General features: G+C 42.9%; 1 protein-coding gene across 4 annotated transcripts; it reads right to left on the bottom strand.

Annotated features, from left to right (window-relative positions):
• Positions 1 to 1,313: 1,313 nt before the first annotated feature.
• On the bottom strand, positions 1,314 to 18,903 carry ZNF789 (zinc finger protein 789). 4 transcript variants are annotated; one of them, XM_012639144.1, is made up of 5 exons: positions 18,815 to 18,903; positions 9,242 to 9,453; positions 6,205 to 6,331; positions 3,593 to 3,706; positions 1,314 to 2,432 (listed from the first exon to the last, which is right to left on the bottom strand). In XM_012639144.1, exons 3-5 carry the CDS (start codon positions 6,302 to 6,304, stop codon positions 1,423 to 1,425), a joined length of 1,224 nt encoding a protein of 407 aa, XP_012494598.1. In that variant the 5' UTR covers positions 6,305 to 6,331; positions 9,242 to 9,453; positions 18,815 to 18,903; the 3' UTR covers positions 1,314 to 1,422. The 4 variants fall into 4 exon arrangements, with proteins under 4 accessions (XP_012494598.1, XP_012494599.1, XP_012494600.1 ...); XM_012639145.1 differs by lacking the exon at positions 3,593 to 3,706; XM_012639146.1 differs by lacking the exons at positions 6,205 to 6,331; positions 9,242 to 9,453; positions 18,815 to 18,903 and having other exon boundaries at positions 2,545 to 3,990.
• Between the last annotated feature and the right edge of the window lie 214 nt (positions 18,904 to 19,117).

Below are 19,117 nucleotides of genomic sequence, written 5' to 3' on the forward strand. Positions count from 1 at the left end.
GGCATTACTTCTTAAAGTTGAAAATGTAAATATCTTATGCCCCATTATGAAAATTAGTTATCTTATTTCTAGGTCCTTTCACAGAGAACTAGAAGGCATGTTGACAAGTCGTTTTCATAGTAATCCCAAACTGGATACCACCTAAAAGCCCACTGACAAAAGAATAAATGCATGAATTGTGCTATACTCCTGCAGTGGAATACTAAGTATCAGGGAGTATGACTGAACCACACTTACACAGAAATAGGGATTAATCCCAAAAACACACGTTCAGGGCAAGAACAGAGTATGATTCCACATAGGTTTGCATTCCACAAAAGGCAAAACTAAGTCATATATTTCCAGGCATAAATAGGTAAGTGGTATGTTGCCAAATTGGATTTCCCTAAACGAAATAACTTGACACTTCAGACTGAGGAAGAAATAGGCCAGTGAGAGAGAAGCCTGGCTCAAAACCACCGTGGAGACTGGGGAACTATGAAAAGCAGATCCAAGGCTGAGCCCAAAGAAGACTGGCTCAGGCTGTGCCATCTGCTCTGTTTAGATACATAAGCCTTCAAAGCCTTCGGCTCTCCAGGCAGAGAGGGGCATAGCGAATGAGGCTCCAGGAATAAATTATCTGTGGGAAGGTGCTGCAACACTGGTAGAAGAAACAGAAGGGAAGACAGCTAATGAGGCAACTACCACAGCCAGTGAGTGTAATTCCACAAGCAAACTCTGGAAACAGTGTAAAACACATGCTGCAGAGATGTTCTGCACACATGGGGAGGGAGAATCAGAATCTATCAAATTCCAATCACGGACTGGTTGAGAGCTGCTCCCAGGAAGTGTTATTACCCCACAGGCCAACAGGTGCAGACGCTGCAAGGCAGATGAAGCCCACAGGAAGGGGTAAGGCTGGAGGGACATAGGCAGGGCACCCACAGAATGTGCTACAAACACTGACTTGGACTCTTACTAGAATCTACTAGCACATTCATTTTGCTTTATGGATAAATTTTAGCAATTCTTCCTCCTCACCATTTACTAGCAAGAAGCCCTTAGTTTGTTTTTCTTAAGTCTGCATTAGCAGGTCATTTTTCTATGAAACCCAGGAAAGGCATTCTTAAATTGCTCACAATGCATGAAACGGTCCCCAGCCTGGAGAACTACAAGGTAAACCTTCTATGCCTCCCTTCTGCCTTAACTAGACTGGGGACAACAAGGGTATGGAGGGTTCCAGAGAGAGCAGACACAATAGCCTATTAACATTTTCTATTAAGTGATTCTTGACTACAGCAGAACTTTGGCTACAAAAAGAGGGTCCCCAAAGAAAAACCATGTCAGTTCCGTTTATTGCATTTCATGAAGCAATCAAGTTATATACATACTTGCACTACACGGTAAGTTCTAGTCTTTAAATGGTATCAGTTCCAGTAAATATCATGTAGACATCTGTCCTTTGTGAGTGCCGTGATGCTTAATAAAGCTTGTGTGCCACTTGAAAGATTTTCCGCATATGTCACATCTAAAGGGTCTGCTTCCAGTATGAATAACCTGATGTCGAAAAAGATTCCTCTTAAAACTGAAAGTTTTTCCACATTCTCCACATTGAAAGAATTCCTCCTTTGTGTGGGTTCTTTGATGCTGAATGAGATCCACATTCCGGCCAAAGGACTGTCCACATTCACTGCATTTATGGGTGTTCGGTTTACTGTGAATTTGTTGATGGCATATGAGTGTTGAATGCCGACCAAAGGCTTTTCCACACTCAAGGCATTCATGGGGTTTTTCTCCACTGTGGATTAACTGATGTCGAATAAGGGTTGAATTCTGACTAAATGTTTTTTCACATTTGCTGCATTTATAGGGTTTTTCTTTGGTATGAATCCGCCTATGTTCAACAAGATACGCAAGCTGACGGAAACACTTTCCACAGTCAGGACATTTATATGGCTTGCTTTGCAGGTGACACTGTTTATGGACAATAAGAGCTGATCGCTGTTTGAAGGCTTGCCCACATACATTACACTCAAAGGGATTCTCTAAAAAATGAATTCTTTGATGTTGATCAAACCATGCCTTACGCCTAATGACTTTTCCACATTCACTGCATTCATAAGATTTTGCTCTTGTAAAAATTTGCTCATGCCTCAGAAGCAAAGATCTTTGATCAAAGGGTTTCCCATCCTCATAATATCTGCCCTGCTTCCACCCTGTTTGAGCATTCTGATCTTGAAGAAGGTTAAGGTTTTGAAGGAAGCCCTTGTTGTAGTCAACACCACCAGTAGGAAGGGCAAGCGTGCAACTCTCCACAACTTCTTTACATTTGTGCAACTTTTCTGAAAGTTTCTTGGCTGTTTCCTGCATCACTGACATCTTATATGACTCTAAATCTTCAGAAACTTTCTGCTTTGGAGTTAGTATTATCATCTCGTACCTGGCTTCAGAACCTAACCAAATAACAAGAAAAGATGTAAATGACCTGTTCACTGCAGAGGAAAAAAGGAAAAGCAGCCTACCATTAGGATATAAGACAACCAAATGAAGCTAAGAAGTGCTCACTTGTTTACATCATCAGATTCAAGAGGCCCCAATTCTCAATTTCGGAGGACTCTCCACTGTCATGATAAAAAGAGCTCTTGGCATCAACAAACCCACTGAAAATGAACAAGAGTATGTGGCACAGAAAGAGAGAACAAACCCATCACCATTATTGGAAAAACTTATTCCAGGTACTCAGGAGGGTCACATAAATGTTGGAGAGGTAGCATCTCATGCTCCAAGATACATGTTTTTAATAATTCTGGGTGAAACAAGGCCTTAAAAATGGAGAAGGTATACGATAGAACAGAAAAAGAACCAGAAGGATGTAGGGCCAAAGCCAACTGACTAGAGCAATGGGTCTCAACCAGGCATGATTTTGCCCCCTGGGGTTTTGACAGTATCTGGAGACATGTATGGTTGTCATAATTGGGGGGGGTGTTTCTACTGGCATTGAGTGGGTGAAGACCAGGGATGCTGCTAAACATCTCACAATGCAAAGGACAGACCTCCCACCCCCAGGAATTAATCAGCCCACAATGTCACTCGTGTCAAGATTGAGAAAACTTGGAGGAGAGGGATGTGAAAAACTGTAGAAGCAGCATCAGGACATAGTAAGTAGGAAAATGTAGATATGTCAAGAAATATTGAGGGAAAATGAAAAGCAAAATGAGGCAAGGCAAGAAGAGACAGCAGAGAGAAAGGACAAGAAAAGATGGTAGAACAAAGGAGCATCTGGGTGGCCTGAGAGCTGTCACTTGGAAAACACCAGAGCAGCTGCCTCAGAAGCACTTTACCCTGCAGGAGAGAGAGGACGAGCTTTGCAGACCTGAAGTCCAATCCCACTGTCCACTCCTGACCGTATGAGAGATGTCTTCATCTTTTAGTTGCTTCATCTGAGAAATGGGGATGCTGATCTGCCTCCCACCCTCACAGGGCAGCAGGGATGAAGAAGTGGGATCACACATGCCCAACCTCTGGCTCAGTATCTGGCCCACAGGAGGACATCATGAACATGACTTCCCTTCCTCTTCCTGACTCCACCTGCCTGGGTCTCTTCCTCACCCACCTGGGTAGGCACTACTGGAAGCCTTCCTATTCCCAGCTCTCAGAAGATCCAGGATCCAGGGCTCGTCCCACTGCTCCAGCTGACAGATCACCTCAGGTTTGGGAAACTGAAATCCTACTCAGGCAGAAGTAAATGGGATGTGGCTGTTAGTGAGTTACAGGGAGATGTCCCAGGGCTCAGGGGCAAGCAGAGAGATAAGGACAATAATCAAAAGGGCAGGTGAGAACAGAAATTGGCACAGTCTTTGTAGTCATTTGGCAATCTTTACTGAAAGCCTGAACAATGTTCACACCCTTGGATATGGTCATTTCACTGTTAGAAATATAGCCTAAGGAACAACTGGGACAAAGACGAACATACCAGAGATGTTCAGCAATGTCGTAACAGTGTAAAACCAGAAGCAAACACAATGTCAATAGAGAATGATTAAATCAAGTATGGCACATTAATACAATGAAGGCTTAAGTATTAGGTAGATAATAAAAATCACTGTGTTCAAATGTTTATTACAATAGGAAAATGCTCCCTGTATATTTTAAAGCAGACTACAAAACCCATGTATAGCAGGATCAAAATTTTTTCAAAAACTATGTGTGTATATATGTATGTGGGTATAAGTTAGTAAATATGGTTTGAGCATCCCTAATCCAAAACTCTGAAATCTGTAATGCTCCAAAAACCAAAAGCTTTTGAGCACTGACATGGCACCACATTTGGAAAGTTCCACATCTGACCTCATATGATCAGCTGCAGTCAAAATGCAGGTGCCCAACACACAGTTGACTCAGCGTTCCCAAGGGAAAAATAAAGTTACTTTCAAAGATATATATGAAACATAAATGAATTTCTTGTTCAGACTTAGGTCAGATCCCCAAGTTATCTCATTATGTATATACAAATATTCCAAAATCCAAAAGAATCCAAAATCCAAAAAAATCCAAAATCAAAACACTTGGGTCCCAAGCATTTTGGATAAGGGATGCTCAACCTGTAAGTAAGTAGACATAGAGGCTGATTAGGAAAAAGTAAACCAAAATATAAACAGGAGTTATTTCTGGGCAGCAGGCCTCCAGGTGACTTTTATTATCTATTCACTGGTGTATTTTCCAAGATTTCTATGATAAGCATTACTACTTTTAGCACTAGTAATATTTCTAAAGGAGTGCAGTGATACAGTGAAAGAAGCACTCTCGAATGCTACTATTTGATACCAAAATAGTATAAATTTTGTTTAAAAAATCACTTAATAATCTATAAAGATTATTTTAAATCCAATATTCCAGATTTGGGAATATATCCTAGGAAATAATCAGAAATTCATATAAAGATTTATAGTCAGAAACATCCACTGGAACATTGTAATATAGCAAATGATAAACAAACAAACCAACAAACAAAAACAAAGCCAAGCTGAATGTCCTCCAATGGGAAAATAATGAAATAATATTATGGAACATACAACGGAATTATATTATGATCATTTACTTTATCTGTGGGAAAATGCTGATGCAATAATGTTAAGTTTAAAGCAGATAACAAAATTACACATAGACTACGCTCAGCTACTTTTGTAAAAACATAGGGGAAAAAAAAGATTGGAAGGAAATATCCAAAATATTAACAGTGGTACCTCTGAACATTTCCCGCTTCCATTCATAGTTTTCTATACCTTCCATGTATTCAAGAATGCTCTTATAATACTTTTAATTTATTTTTCATGTCCTGAGGACACTTGACCATTTTGTAATGTTTATAAAAGGAAAATTAACATTAAGAAAAATCCAGAAGTACGTGGACAATCACATAACAGATGGTCAAGACTCTACCAAGAGTGTCAGTGCAGAGATCAAACATGGAGCCCCAGAAAGAAATCTATCAATATTTAATGAAGCAACTCCCACAGTGGAAAACTCTGCAGCAGAGTAAGACAAAGGAAGCTTCTGGAAAGATGAAAACAGTGAAGATTCAGAAATGAAGTCAGTTTAAAATCATTTTCTGGGCACTTGCTAGTCTTGCAAACAGGAAGTTTACCCATTTCCAGAGAGAAGAAAGAAAAAGGCTTTCAAGAGCATGAGAAGTGAGCCTTTGGAACCTAAATGGCCCATAATCTTTTCAACTCCTAGAGGTCTTGAAGATGTGGAAGATGGGATGGGAGTGGAAAACAGAGTATGTGCCTCTCACTTCTAACACAAAACACAACTATTCAGTGTCCCCAATCCCTTATCTGAAACCCCTTGGGGCCAGATGTGTTTCAGGATTCAGAATTTTTCCAGACTTCAGAAGGGTGACTTGGTGTATATATTTTATAGAATGTACCATCCCCTATAAGGTTTGGAGCTGAGCCCATAATCGCACACACTATATTTCTGAGGCTAGGTACATACATACACACACTAAGGTGGAAAAATAAGGACAATAAATTGTTTCCTATGGGATGAAATCAGGTTTCACTGGCAGGTGACTTCAGGTCAGGGTTTGTAGCCAAGTGAGTTATGAAAATCTCCTGGCTTTCACAGCCTTTTCTGATTCTGGAAATGCAGATAAGGGACTGAGGACTTGTGCAAACACTCAGAACACACAGACAAAGCCCTATCTTCAAACCGAGTCATTACCCAACAAGATCATGTTCCTGTAGTTCTCCAGCATCACATCTCTGTAGAGGTCCTTTTGAGCCCAGTCAAGGTGGCCCCACTCCTCTCTGGTGAAGTACATCGCCACATCCTCAAATGATAGCAACTCCTGAAAAATTGGCTGATTAATTGTAACTGCAATTCTCACAATAACTTGTGAGTGATGGTTATTATTCTACACGTGAGGAAACTGAGGTTTGGGCAGGTACAGTGGCCTGGCCAAGGTCACTCAATTCATAAGGAATAGATGCAGGGCTCCACTCAGGCCTGCTGGCCCTCAGGCCAGACATGTGTTTTCCATTCCACAGGGTCAACAGACTTGTCTTCCACAGGGCCAGATGGTAAAGATTTTAGGCTTTTCAGGCCATTTGATTTCTGCTGCAACTCAAGTCTGCTGTTGTAGCACAAAAGCAGCCATACCCATTAGGTAAGTGAATGGGCATGGCTGTGTTCCAATAAAACTTCACCAACAGGTCCAGGGCAGCTTGCTGACCCCTGTTCTATACAATACCACAAATAATCTACTTCTTCTGCCCCAGGTTCCCTTAGGAAACAGATAAGGTCACTGCGGACAGATTATTATGCTGGCTATTTACAGGGGGATACACAGGCTCCATGGATGTCAACAAGGAATGTGGAGGCAGCAGGTGCTGGCTGTCCTGGGGAACCATCACCTACCAGGTGGGCACGGGTGGGATAGGGGAGGGGGGTTGGAATCCAGAAAGCTGTTGGAGCAGGAGTAGGACTAGAGTTAGGGCTGTAGAGGATGCAGCCACCCCCATCCTACTGCCTGGCAGGGAAGGAGCTGTGGGAACAGACACCCAACCTGAATTTCCTCCAGGCCCCTGGCCCTCTGCCCCCTGTCCTCTGACCCCTCCATCCCATTGCCAAGGGCCAACCAGAAGCCAGAAGTCAAGGGAGCCCATCATTGGTGAATATAAATGACATGGACCAAAGTGTGCAGCAGGGTGGAGGGCACATCCAGAGCCGGTAAACAGACGACTCAGCACAGTGTTCATGGTAGGAGTTTACATCTGCAGTTAACAGTGCACTCCACTCCTGTGGGCTTAGCCTAGAAGGTGCCTCACCCTCACTCCCAGGACACTGCAGCCCCTGGAGCAGAGAGGCCTGAGGGCTGTCCACCACACTGCCTGCTCTCACACGACACCGTGTGGGTTCCAAGGGGACACGTACAGGGAAAGGGCAAACATTCTCTATGACTAAGTGATCAGGAATGGAAATTCCCACCCCCGTCCTGAGAAGCTTCACTTAGCTCCCCTCTGCAGCCAGACACCCGAATTTCTCAACCTATATGGCCTTTCTTTCCTCCCATCAAACCTGAGTTCCACAGCTTCAGTTTCAGTCCCTTTCTCATCACCATCCTGAATGTCCCTCCTTTGCCAGAGCTGTCCTGCAGTGTCCTCCAGCTGCCCTAATCAACCATCTGCATTCCCTGCACCTTTATCAAGGTTAACAAGCGCTGGGGAATCGAATGTCTTCATCTGCCACAGAGTCATCTCTATACATTTGTAGCTGAGCCCTGCATGTTGCTCACAAATTCTTTCTCTTACAGTCCTCACAATGGTATTCTACACCTTTATCATTCTCTTTCCTTCAATAAATATTTACTGCACACCATAAGTTGCTAGCCGTCATGCTGTATGCCAGTAATAAAACGAACAAAGGCTACAGCTCCTGCTGAGGCCACAGGATACTGCTACTTAGGTTGTGCACTGCTCAACTCTAGAGGACCTCATTCCCAACAAATCTCTATGAATGGGGCCCCCAGAGTCTCAGGGGGCACACGCTCTTCAACTCCTCTCACATCCCACCACACTCTCCTAGACAATACACAAATTTTTACTCATCCTTTCTGTCTCCTCCCTTAGAGGAAGAAGGTCCCCTTCTCCTAGAAATCGCTCTTCCTCTGCCTCCGACTCCATTCTCTCCATCTCCCCCAAGATCTTACTCCAATTACGATGACTCTTCCTTGTCTGTATCTTTACCCTCATTCCCCTGTCCATTGGCTCCTTCTTAGCCAGGAAAAATGCTAAAATCTCTCCTACCTTTATAACGACGTCCCTGCCCCTTACTTCCCCTCTGTTCCCACCCTCTCTCCGTGCCTTATGGACCCACCTCTGGAAAGAACACCACACACTCACCTCCCAACCACTCCACACCCCACCATCCAGCTTACACCTCCACCTTTCCTCGGAAGCTGTTCTTCTAAGCCCCCCAGAGACCACCTGCTCGGGAACACAGGGAAGGGGATGGCAGAGAAGACTGCCCACAGATGATTTGTGAGTTGAGTCTTACAACATGAGTGGGAGAGTTTGCCTGTGGGCAGAGAGTGCAGGATGGACAGGAGGGTGGAATGAAGATCACTGGCTGTTCCAGCAGACTCTCTAGCTGTCAGGGAAAGGCAGGTGGAGCTTCATGCTGCTTCAGAGCACATGGCCTCCCGGGACCAGCACTGTCGAGCTGCTGCAGCCCAACCCCAGCCTGTCCCCACCTGTCTCTCACAACAGCTGCCACAACAGCTTCCTAACCTGTCTCCTTCCTGTCAAACTCAGCCTCTTCTAATCACCCTCCTTAATGTTACAAATTCAATAACTGACCTTCCATTGTCCCCTTTAATATGAACAGTGCAGAATTTATTCCTGTATTATAAGAAGTTCTTTACATGTCTCCCTCCCCAATCAGACTGTACTCCTTGAGGTAAGAGTTCATCTCCCAGCACCTAAGACAGTACCTGGAGAACACAGCGGCAGGTACACAGTAATGCTCACTGACACAAAATGAGCAACTATGGCAGTGAGAGCTCCAACTTACAGTGTGCTGAAATGCAACTAGGCTCTATGGAAAGGGCTGCACATGCTGCATTTCATTTAATCCTCACAACTCCTGGTGTCAGCCACTCTCATGATCCCATTTTACAGACAAGGTTACCAGTAGCCGGAGTGCTTATGTAACCCGCTCAAGGGAGCACATCGAAACCAGAGCCTGGACTTGAACCTACCTGACTCCAGAGTTTAAGCTCTTTACATCACATGTTCCGAGAAGGAAAATTCCCCAAATTGACAAAGGTGGCTCAACTTGAGCAAAGGAGTTGTTCAGCAGCAGTGAGGAAGCAGAGGAGGAACCACAGCTCACCTTCCACCTGGCTGTCGGGAACACAGCTTCCATGACCTGGTCTTTGACAAGGAGTACGATCCAAGCCGTTGGGCTGGGCTAGAGGAAGAAAAAGATAACCAGTAAGGCCAGCCCTCACTGAAGCCCTCAGAGTTCCAGTGGGGCCCACAAACAAAACGTACTTAATACAAAGTCACTCTGCTTGGTGTTGGAACATGTGATGAAATGAATTAGCCACTACAGTGGTCTTCTAGGAATTTCTAAAGCTTTACCCTACGGAGCCTGTGGCCCTGCCCTCCCCTTCCCCTCCTCCTCCTCCCCAGAGCATGTCCTGCAGTACCTCACTGAGAGACCACATACACAAAGGGACAACAGCAGACCACACATAAAAATAGAACTCTGATCTACAACCTGCAGCCACCAGCTCTGGAAGCCAAACCACAGTCTCTGCAGCCATTGGTCCCAAATCAGGACTTGGTCAATAACTGCCAGCTTCGCCCAGATTTTTGCCCTCCAGCCCCCTTCCACTTAGAACCAACAGGAAAAAGTCAAATATGCTTCCCTGTCAACCACATAGGATGCCCCTCTTCTGGTTAACCTAGCTAATCTAGTCAGCCAGCTTCCCCAAGCCAAAAACCTCTAAACAGGGCACACTGAGCCTTCCCTTTTTTCACTACAAAACTTTCCTCTGCCTGCCTTTGAGTATCTGCCCAGCACAGTGATGACGGCCAACTCCCTTAAAATAGGGAGCTCTGAATAAAGAGCCTTTGCTTGTTCTTGTTCGGTGCTCTTCATTTATTTCCACATCTCACAATCAATTTTCCAACCATTAGTGGAGATTTCAGGCTACATATGTACAAAGAAGTAATTACAAATTCAATTTGGTTACTCTCGGGGATGTCAGAAATGGGACCTTGATGACTATAGGAAGGCATCAGTGATTCCTGGAAGCGGTGTGTAGTCCTCCACTCTCTTGACCCCTCAAGAGCCCTCCACCTCCACAGCTCACCTTCTCTGCCCCGATGAGTCTTCTCTCAGACCCAACCTCCCTCCTTTGGTTTTTCCATAGTATTCGGGATCTTATTTGGATGACAGCTGCCTTAACAAAGGACCATACATTCTCCTGAGATGATAAAAGACTTCTTGTCTTTTCTGGTAAGTCCTTTCTGATATAAAGATAAGAGTCTTTCTGTGTTAAGTACTCTTGGTTTCAGCAGAATTGATTACACATTCTGTCTGTAAGACATGTCTTCTGGTGAATTTACTTTCGGTCTAGTGTGTGTCCCTAGTTTAACATTTTGTTTGATCTGCATGTGTAGGTTAAAGTTTTTGTGTACACTCTTATCTTGTTTTCCTTCCATTTGGTTTGACTCTTTTCCCTTGCTTGTTTCTGAAAATCTTCTGAAAGCAAAAATTAACATTCTGGGTGGTGGGTGCAGGATGGCTAATTAAAAGCCACTTAGGGCAGTTGTCACCCTCTAAAACACTGGTCTAACCATCTGACATTCCCTGACAGAATTTACAGGATTTTCTTTGGTCTGGAGAGATTAAGAAGAAATGGAGTGGGATTCTCCAATATTAAAACCTGCCAGATTCTCTGGGACTCCAGCTACATATTATGGCCCGTTCTTGTATGCATTTTTAAACTGATGGGTAAATTACATCAAGGAAAATTCAGATCTCAAACGGTCATTATTCGAAAAACCTCCAATATAGAGTTAACAGGTAAAGTCTTCTAAGTTCTCTCTTTATTGTTTTTTCCTCTGCCTACTTTGAATCTGCTGTATTTTCTACTGGTGATATGATAAAACTCACTACCTATGGCATTCCGGCCAAGATTTTAAAAAAAGAAGTCTTAAAAGGCTTTCAGAGTAATGGCTTTACATGTTACAATGGCTCCAACTAGCAACCTAGACACCTTTTAAAAATATAAATTTAGGTTTGCCCAACTAACAATTGTGTATGATGAAATGCTTAATTGAAAAAAAATTAATAACCCCCCCAAAAAAAGTACTGCCAAAATTCTTCCCCACCAACATTTGCTAATCAAGCAAACCAGACCAGCAAACAAAAGATAGATGTTACTAATTTAAGGCTACTTGGAAATTTTGTTTTTCTTGTACAATTCAGTCAATATTCACTAACTGGTAAACATTAAAAATTTAACCCTAAACTAATTTGAAACTGAACAAAAAGTGGGGAAAGGGTAAAAGAGATTTTTAAAAAATCAAACTGCCATGGAAACTGCTTCACCCAAAATTTAGGTCCACAAGCCTTCATTAGATTACCTATCAGGGCAAATAAAGTTTAGCCATGTGAACATGTCTCAGCTTTGTCAGAAATATAATTTGGATTCAACTGTCTTTTATAAACTGATGAGTTTGTAAAATTTTAACATAACTTTAAGATTGCAAATTACATGAGAAGATCATTTATAAGCATTTATCTCATTAACATTTACATAATTTTTAAAAGTTTATCTATATTATTTATGAGAACTGAGATATTAGACAAATCTAGTCATTTTCCTGTTAACCATTTTATAACCTGTGAATGAATATCAGGCTATATTATCTGAGTAAGAACCTTAAAGTTAAATATATGGTTATTTTACCAATAACTCAGAAGATGCACTGTTTTTATTAAACTAACAATATTAAAAAGTCTTATTTATCAAAAAATTACATAAACAAAGATCATTCTGTTTTAGGCTGGGTTTATAGTTTTATGACCTTTGTGTCAAACCCTGACACGTTAAAATACCTAACAGAGGCAAACATAAAACTGACGAGTAAACCCAGGTAAAAATGTATGCTAGCAATTCTGAAGACACTTTTATTTCTATTTTACCAATAATTTTAAAACCAGCCTATTGGCTGGGTGAGTTGGCTCATGCCTATAATCCTAGCACTTTGGGAGGCCAAGATGGGAGTATCACCAGGAGTTTGAGACCAGCCTGAGCAACACAGACCCTGTCTCTACAAAATATTTTTTAAAAAATCTTTTTTAAACCAGCCTATTTGTTAAAGACTCTCTCATCTTAGAGATAGTAAATGATTAGGCTTACTTAGTAAATTGTATGGGAAACATTATAAAATGATAAATGATGCTAGATCTTCTTTCATCTACATTTATGGCTATATTATTGATATAACTGTTCCAAAAATTATACAAATTTATAAAAATCTAACACATCAGTCATAATTTTGATGATGTTAAGACTTTTCTAAAGTTATATTTGTATGGATTTGTTGTTAATGTAACTATTCTAAAGAATATATGAAATTTATAAAAGTCTGCTGGTCCTGATGTGACTGTCAGTCATGATTCTGGTTATCTTAAAGTGCTACATGTAATAGAAATAATTAAATGTTCTTATCAACTGGGAACTTTCATTAGATTTTTAACCAGGGTTATTCTAAGTTTTCATCATTACAGTTATTGTTTTGAATTCTTCTCTAAAAGCATTTGCAATCAGCTCTAGTCCCAAACTGCTTTTCATGGAAAAGACTCTAATAAGTACTCTTAAACAAAGATCTCTGATAACGGGGGGGGCAAGGGCAACATATGTAACCTAAACATCTATACCCCCATAATATGCTGAAATAAAAAATAGAAAAAAAAGATCTCTGATAACTTTAGGATCAACAAACTCAATAAAAATTTCCAGAACTATGAGGGAGGGGCAAGATGGTGGACTAGATAGTCCACACGTGCCAATCTCAAAGAAAGGATCAAAAGTTGCAGGTGGATGCCCACCTATGCATGGGCCTTCTTGGAAAGGGCATTGGGAAACATCAGAGAAGTGACAGGGGACATTCAGAGTGAAGGAAGAGGTGGCGGGGTGATGCACTCGGCAAGATCAGAAGGGACCTGGAGGAGGCATCCACACCTGGGGAAGGAAAAGAGGAAAGACCCCCTGGGCTTCACACTCCCCGCAAGGACACTGAGGCCTGAGCTGTGAAGGGGTCCACCTCCACCACTGTAGACTTGAAGACTGATTAGGGAGCTGCTTGGAGTCTATGCAGTGACACCGCACTGGAGAGTGGGCACAGCAGAGACCCAGTGGCTTCTGTTCCCAGGTTGCTGCAACTGATGCTATCCTGAGCTCTCAGGTCCAGAGCGTCAGGTCTACACAGGGCTCGGCTTTGCTGCAGCCACCTCCACACCACACCACTCAACTGTGGAGGGAGCAGGAAGAGCCAACGCTCTCGTGGGTCCTGTGACTGGGAGCCGAGCACCCTTCCCCCCACAGGGGATTTGAGCAGAATGGGAGCCACAGATGCCACATGAGAAGCTCTGCGGTGACTGCCACCAATGGATGTGGGCAAGAGGAGAGCCCTGGCCTCCCTGCCGCCAGGCCCAGTGGTCCCACCCCGGCAGATCTGCCCCTAAGGCTCCAGCGCCACCAGCAGGCCTCGCATCTTTGTCCCCACAGTATGGTGCTGACACCCAGCCCTGCAGCTCCCTGGCCACCTGGAGGGAACCACCCCCACTGTTCAATGTTCCACCAAGGACCCAGTAGCTTCAAGCCCCTGTCGCACCTGGACCCATCTGGGGAGAATGCCCACAGCCCTGATACCTATGATCACTGCCTAGATAGCCCCCAGCTGCCACTTCACTACCATGGGGAGACCCAGGCAGAGCAATCTCACACAAAGCCAGCCTCTGTGGAGGCTCACCAAGCCCCCAACCTGGGCTTACAACAGCAGCCTGGGGAACAACCCACCACTCTGCACAAAGATCATCCAACACCGGCTTGGACTGTGACAATCACAGGGGAATAGGAAAACGCAGAACAGCTACATGACAGCCTCTCAGTTCATCCACCTCTCCACTGCCGGGTCAATCTTCCAGAGTACATCACAAAAGCGCTACCTAGGGACCTCTCCTTCTTCTCACTAAGGAGGAGAGTTCCCAGCAAAGGAGAACAGGTGCACCACAAACGTATCTGCCCTGAGCTCAGAGAAGAGGTTTCAGATGAGAAGAAACCAGGAAAAGAACTCTGGCCAACATGAAAAAACAAGATAGCTGGACACCCCAAAGGACACAACAGATCTACAGAAATGGACGCCAACCAAAAGGAAATTGTCAAAATGTCAGAAAACAAATTCACTGCACTTGACTAGTCTTAAAAAGAGAGAGAGAGAGAAGAAAACGAATTCAGAATATAGATGACAAATAAGATGAATAGGATTGAAGAGAAAGTTGAAAACCAACATAAAGAAACCAAAAGTAATTTTGGTACATGAACAAAAAAATGGAAAAGTTGCTACAGAGATAGACAACAAAAGAAAGGATATAACAGAACTTAAAGAAATGGAAGAGTCATTTACGGAATTTCAAAATACAGCAAAAAGCTTCAACAAGCCAGACCAAGCAGAAGAAAGACTCTCAGAGCTTAAAGACAAGGCACTCCAACTAACTCAGTCAAAGACACAGAAAAAAGAATAAAGAATGAACAATTACTCAGAGAAATATGGGACTAAGTGAAGTGAACCAATATAAGAATTATAGGTATCCCTGAGGGAAAAGAAAAAGCAAAGTGCATGGAAAACCTATTCAAGGGAAATATTGAGGAAAACTTCCCTGGTATCACCAGAGATTCAGATATCCAGATATGAGATGGTCATCAAACATAAGGAAGATTCACAGCAAATAGGACATCTCTGAGACACACAGTCATCAACTTGGTCAAAGTCAAAATGAAGCAGAAAATTCTACAAGCAGGAAGATTAAAGCAACAACTGACCTACAAAGGAAAGTCTATCAGGCTAATAGCAGAGTTCTTAGCAGAGATCTTACAAGCCAGAAGGCTACAGTGAGCTATGATGATGTCACTGCACTCTAGGCCAGATGACAGAGCAAGAACCTGTCACAAAAAAAAAAAAAAAAAGATGGAGAAATAAGGACTTTTCCAGACAAGCAAACACTAAGGGAATTTGTCCCTACTAGACCTGCCCTACAGGAAATACTTAGAACTGCATTATACATGGAACAGCACAATAAATACCCACCAGTGTAAAACTCCCCAAAGTTAAAGCTCACAGCTCTTGTAAAACAATAGCACAAGAGGGAAAACAAAACAAGGTATCATCCAACACGATGAACAGTATCCCACATATCAATACTAACACTGAACATAAACGGCCTTGATGTACCACTTAAAAGACACAGACAGGCTGAATGGATGAAAAAACACACCCCAAGTATATGCCTCTTCCAACAAACACACCTAACTCGCAAGGACTCGCACAGACTCAAGGTAACGTTTCTATATACTAATAACAGTCAAGCTGAGAGTCAAATCAAGGCCTCAATACCATTTACAATAGCTAGAATGAAAATAAAATACCTGGGAATGTACTTAACCAAGGAGGTGAAAGATCTCTACAAGGAGAACTACCAAACACTGATGAAAGAAATCACAGATGACACAAACAAATGAGACTTAATTAAACAAAAAAGCTTCTGCACAGCAAAGGAAATAACCAACAAAGTAAAAGGACAACCTTTAGAATGGGAGAAAATTTTGCAAACTATACATCCAATAAAGGGCTAATATCCAGAATCTACAAAGAACTCAAACAAATAAGAAAAAAATGAACAACCCCATTATAAAGTGGGCAAAACACATGAACAGAAGTTTTTCAAAAGAAGATAGAGAAAAAGCCTACAAACATTATGAAAAAATGCTCAACATCATTAATCATCAGGGAAATGCAAATTAAAACTACAATGAGATACCACTTTACCCCTCTCAGAATCACCATTATTGAAAAGTCAAAAAACAATAGATGCTGGCACGGATGCAGAAAAAGGAATGCTTATACACTCTTGGTGGGACTGCAAATTAGTACAACCTCTATGGAAAACAGTATGGAGATTCCTCAAAGAAATAAATATAGACTTTACCATTTGATCCAGCAATCCCATTACTGGGTATATACCTGAAGGAAAAGAAGTCATTTTATCAAAAAGACATCTGCACCCAAATGCTTATCGCAGCACAACTCACAATTGCAAAGATGTGGAATCAACCTAAGTACCCATCAATTCATGAGTGGATTAAGAAAATGTGGTACATATATACCATGTAGTACTTACTGCTCAGCCATAAAAGGGAATGAAATGTCTTTTGCAGCAACTTGGATAGGAACTGGAGACCATTATCCTAAGTGAAGTATCTCAGGAATGGAAAAACAAACACTACATGTACTCTCTAATAATTGGGAGCTAAACGATGGGCACACACGGGCACAAAAAAATGTAAAGGTCATTAGAAACCAAGAAAGGGGGAGGGGAGATGGGAGAAAGGATAAAAACTTCCCTATTGGGTACAATGAACACTATTCTGGTGATGGGCACACTAAATATCCCGACTTGGCAGGTGCGACTTAGAGGGTGCAGGGGCTCATGCCTATAATCCCAGCATTCGGGGAGGCTGAGATGGGATGATCACTTGAGCTCAGGAGTTCAAGACCAGCCTGAGCAAGAGCCAGACCCCATCTCTACTAAAAATAGAAAATATTAGCCAGGCATGGTGGCACTTGCCTGTAGTCCCAGCTACTCTGTAGGCTGAGGCAGGAGGATTGCTTGAGCCCAGCAGTTTGAGGTTGCAGTGAGCTATGATGACACCACTGCACTGTAGCTGGGCAACAGAGCGAGACCCTGTGGAAAGAAAAGAAAATAAAAAGAAAGAAAGAGAGAGAGAGAAAGAAAGAAAGAAAGCAAGCAAGCAAGAAAGAAAAAAGCAAGAAAGAAAAGAAAAGAAAAAACTCTAACAGAGCCAGGGAAGGCCATGAAGAGAGAGTTCTCATGCCTGTATGACTGATAACAGAAATTGTCACAACAGAATGAAAAACCCACAACTGTGCACAAAGACTATCACAACTTTACACAAAAAATACTTCTGCAAGGATATCTACCCAGCAACTGCCTGTCCAACCTCTGACTGGCGTCACCCTTGTTATTGATCTCTGTAGCTGAGAATAATTATTTCAAAACAATTATATAATCCTCCTTATTTTTTCCTTTACCTCCCTGAATACACAAATAGTTTACTATGGCATGCAAAATCCCAATTAAATGCTCTATTCCCAGATAAATATTTTCCTCTTTTAGAAAGCCTGTCTGTTACTTAGGTTGACAGGGAGTACACAAGGGATGAGATACAGGTGATTTTCATTTTTTTAAATGTGTTTTTCTGTATTTTCCTAATTCTACAATGCACTTCATTTTACTCTCATCAAGCAAATAAACTTTGCATATGCAATAAATAGGTTTTATCTTTTTTTCCCATTGTCACTGGAGCCATCAGTTTAGTTGGCCTGTAGAAACTAATCTCCATACTTGACTCCCCTACCCAAACCTAGCCATTTAGCTCTCCAGAAAGTAAGGTCATTTCGGTTAGTACCATAGGCTATTTCTTTGTTTTTCTAAATCTATACTATGTATTCCTGCCCCACTGCCATCTCCACGCACTAACAAGCCTCCTCTAAATGTGTTTTGGGGTCCCTCGAGCATCCTCTAGTTTGGTTATTTGCTGGAAGGACTCACCAGATTTGACAGCAGTAACAATAACAGACTTCCTTTCTCGCTAAGGATGAATCTTTCTTTATGTAAATTCATTTTAATGAAAGCCTCTCACACACAGTTCACCTTCCCTGAAAACACTGTTCAGAAGACTCCTTCCCTCTTAAGCAAAGAGGCACTTCAAAAACTGTCCTGATGGCTCCAAGGATGGCACGCAGGCCTCATTTCTTTCATTCTCTAAACGATATTTATTGAGTATCTATTGTGAAGACCGTGCATTTGGCAGTCAGACTTGTTAATGAAAAATCACAGGGAGGCCACGTTTGCGTATACCCCTAGCCAACCATCACAGCCACGGAACACAAACTTAAAATATCCTGATTTCATCAAAATGCTGTTCTGACCAGGAAGGAAGCTGCAGCTTTTTTCTTGTCCGCATGATAAAAGTGAACCAATTAGCCACAGAGGAAAAGCTTGTACAGCTCTACTTGTCCTAAAAGGAATGGAAGTTTATAATAGCCAATTTATCGCTGCACTTCCTCATTATGGTTTATAAGCTGCGTTGTAACAGTTCACCAACTGTTCCTTTGTATGAACAATAAACTCTTAAAACGCTGATGTGATGTGATTTTAACTAAAATGCTATTTCACAACGGTGTGAACACCTCAAACTTACAGCATCTCATCTCGTTTTCTCCTATAACAAAACCAAACAATAGCGTAAACCAGCCATTCATCCTTCGGACTTTGTTCTTTCTCGCTGCTGAAGACCTGACATCGCCGAAACTATTCAAAAGCTGGTGGCACAGGCCCCAGAGGGCCTCGTGCAAGCTCCGCAAAGTTCCCTGAAGGCCGGGGGGCTCTCCGCAGCGGTTCCCTCACGGCCCCCACTCCTCCCAGCACACTAGTTTCTTTCTCCCCAGACCTGCTGGCGCCTCCGACACTGCCGCGCCGCCTCCGCCTGCGGCAGCCCCTGGGCTGGGCTCCCCTCTTGGCTTCCTGGGCCCGATTGGGGCTCTGTCCGGGCTCCACCGCTCCGCTAGCCCCCACCAGAGGGAAGGGATCCCCGGCTCCGCCTCGTGGGCGTACTCTGAGCCTCTCGCCGACCCCGGGGGAGCTCGCCGAGCAGAGCGTCCCGGCCCGCGTCCCCTCTAGGACTGCGGAGGTTTCTCAACTCTCTGGTGGGACGAAGAGAACGGCTGGCTAGTGTCTCACGCACACGCCCCCT

This window comes from Propithecus coquereli, unplaced genomic scaffold (genome assembly GCF_000956105.1).
Source record: "Propithecus coquereli isolate 6110/MARCELLA unplaced genomic scaffold, Pcoq_1.0 Scaffold137, whole genome shotgun sequence".
Taxonomy (NCBI): domain Eukaryota; kingdom Metazoa; phylum Chordata; class Mammalia; order Primates; family Indriidae; genus Propithecus; species Propithecus coquereli.

Coding starts and splice junctions, on each gene's coding strand:
- ZNF789 (XM_012639144.1), bottom strand. CDS start 6,304: ATGTACTTCACCAGAGAGGAGTGGGGCCACCTTGACTGGGCTCAAAAG. Junction 3,707..6,204: donor CAGGAACATGATCTTGTTGG/GTAATGACTCGG, acceptor CTGCCTGAGTAG/GATTTCAGTTTCCCAAACCT. Junction 2,433..3,592: donor TTCCAGTAGTGCCTACCCAG/GTGGGTGAGGAA, acceptor TTATTTGGTTAG/GTTCTGAAGCCAGGTACGAG.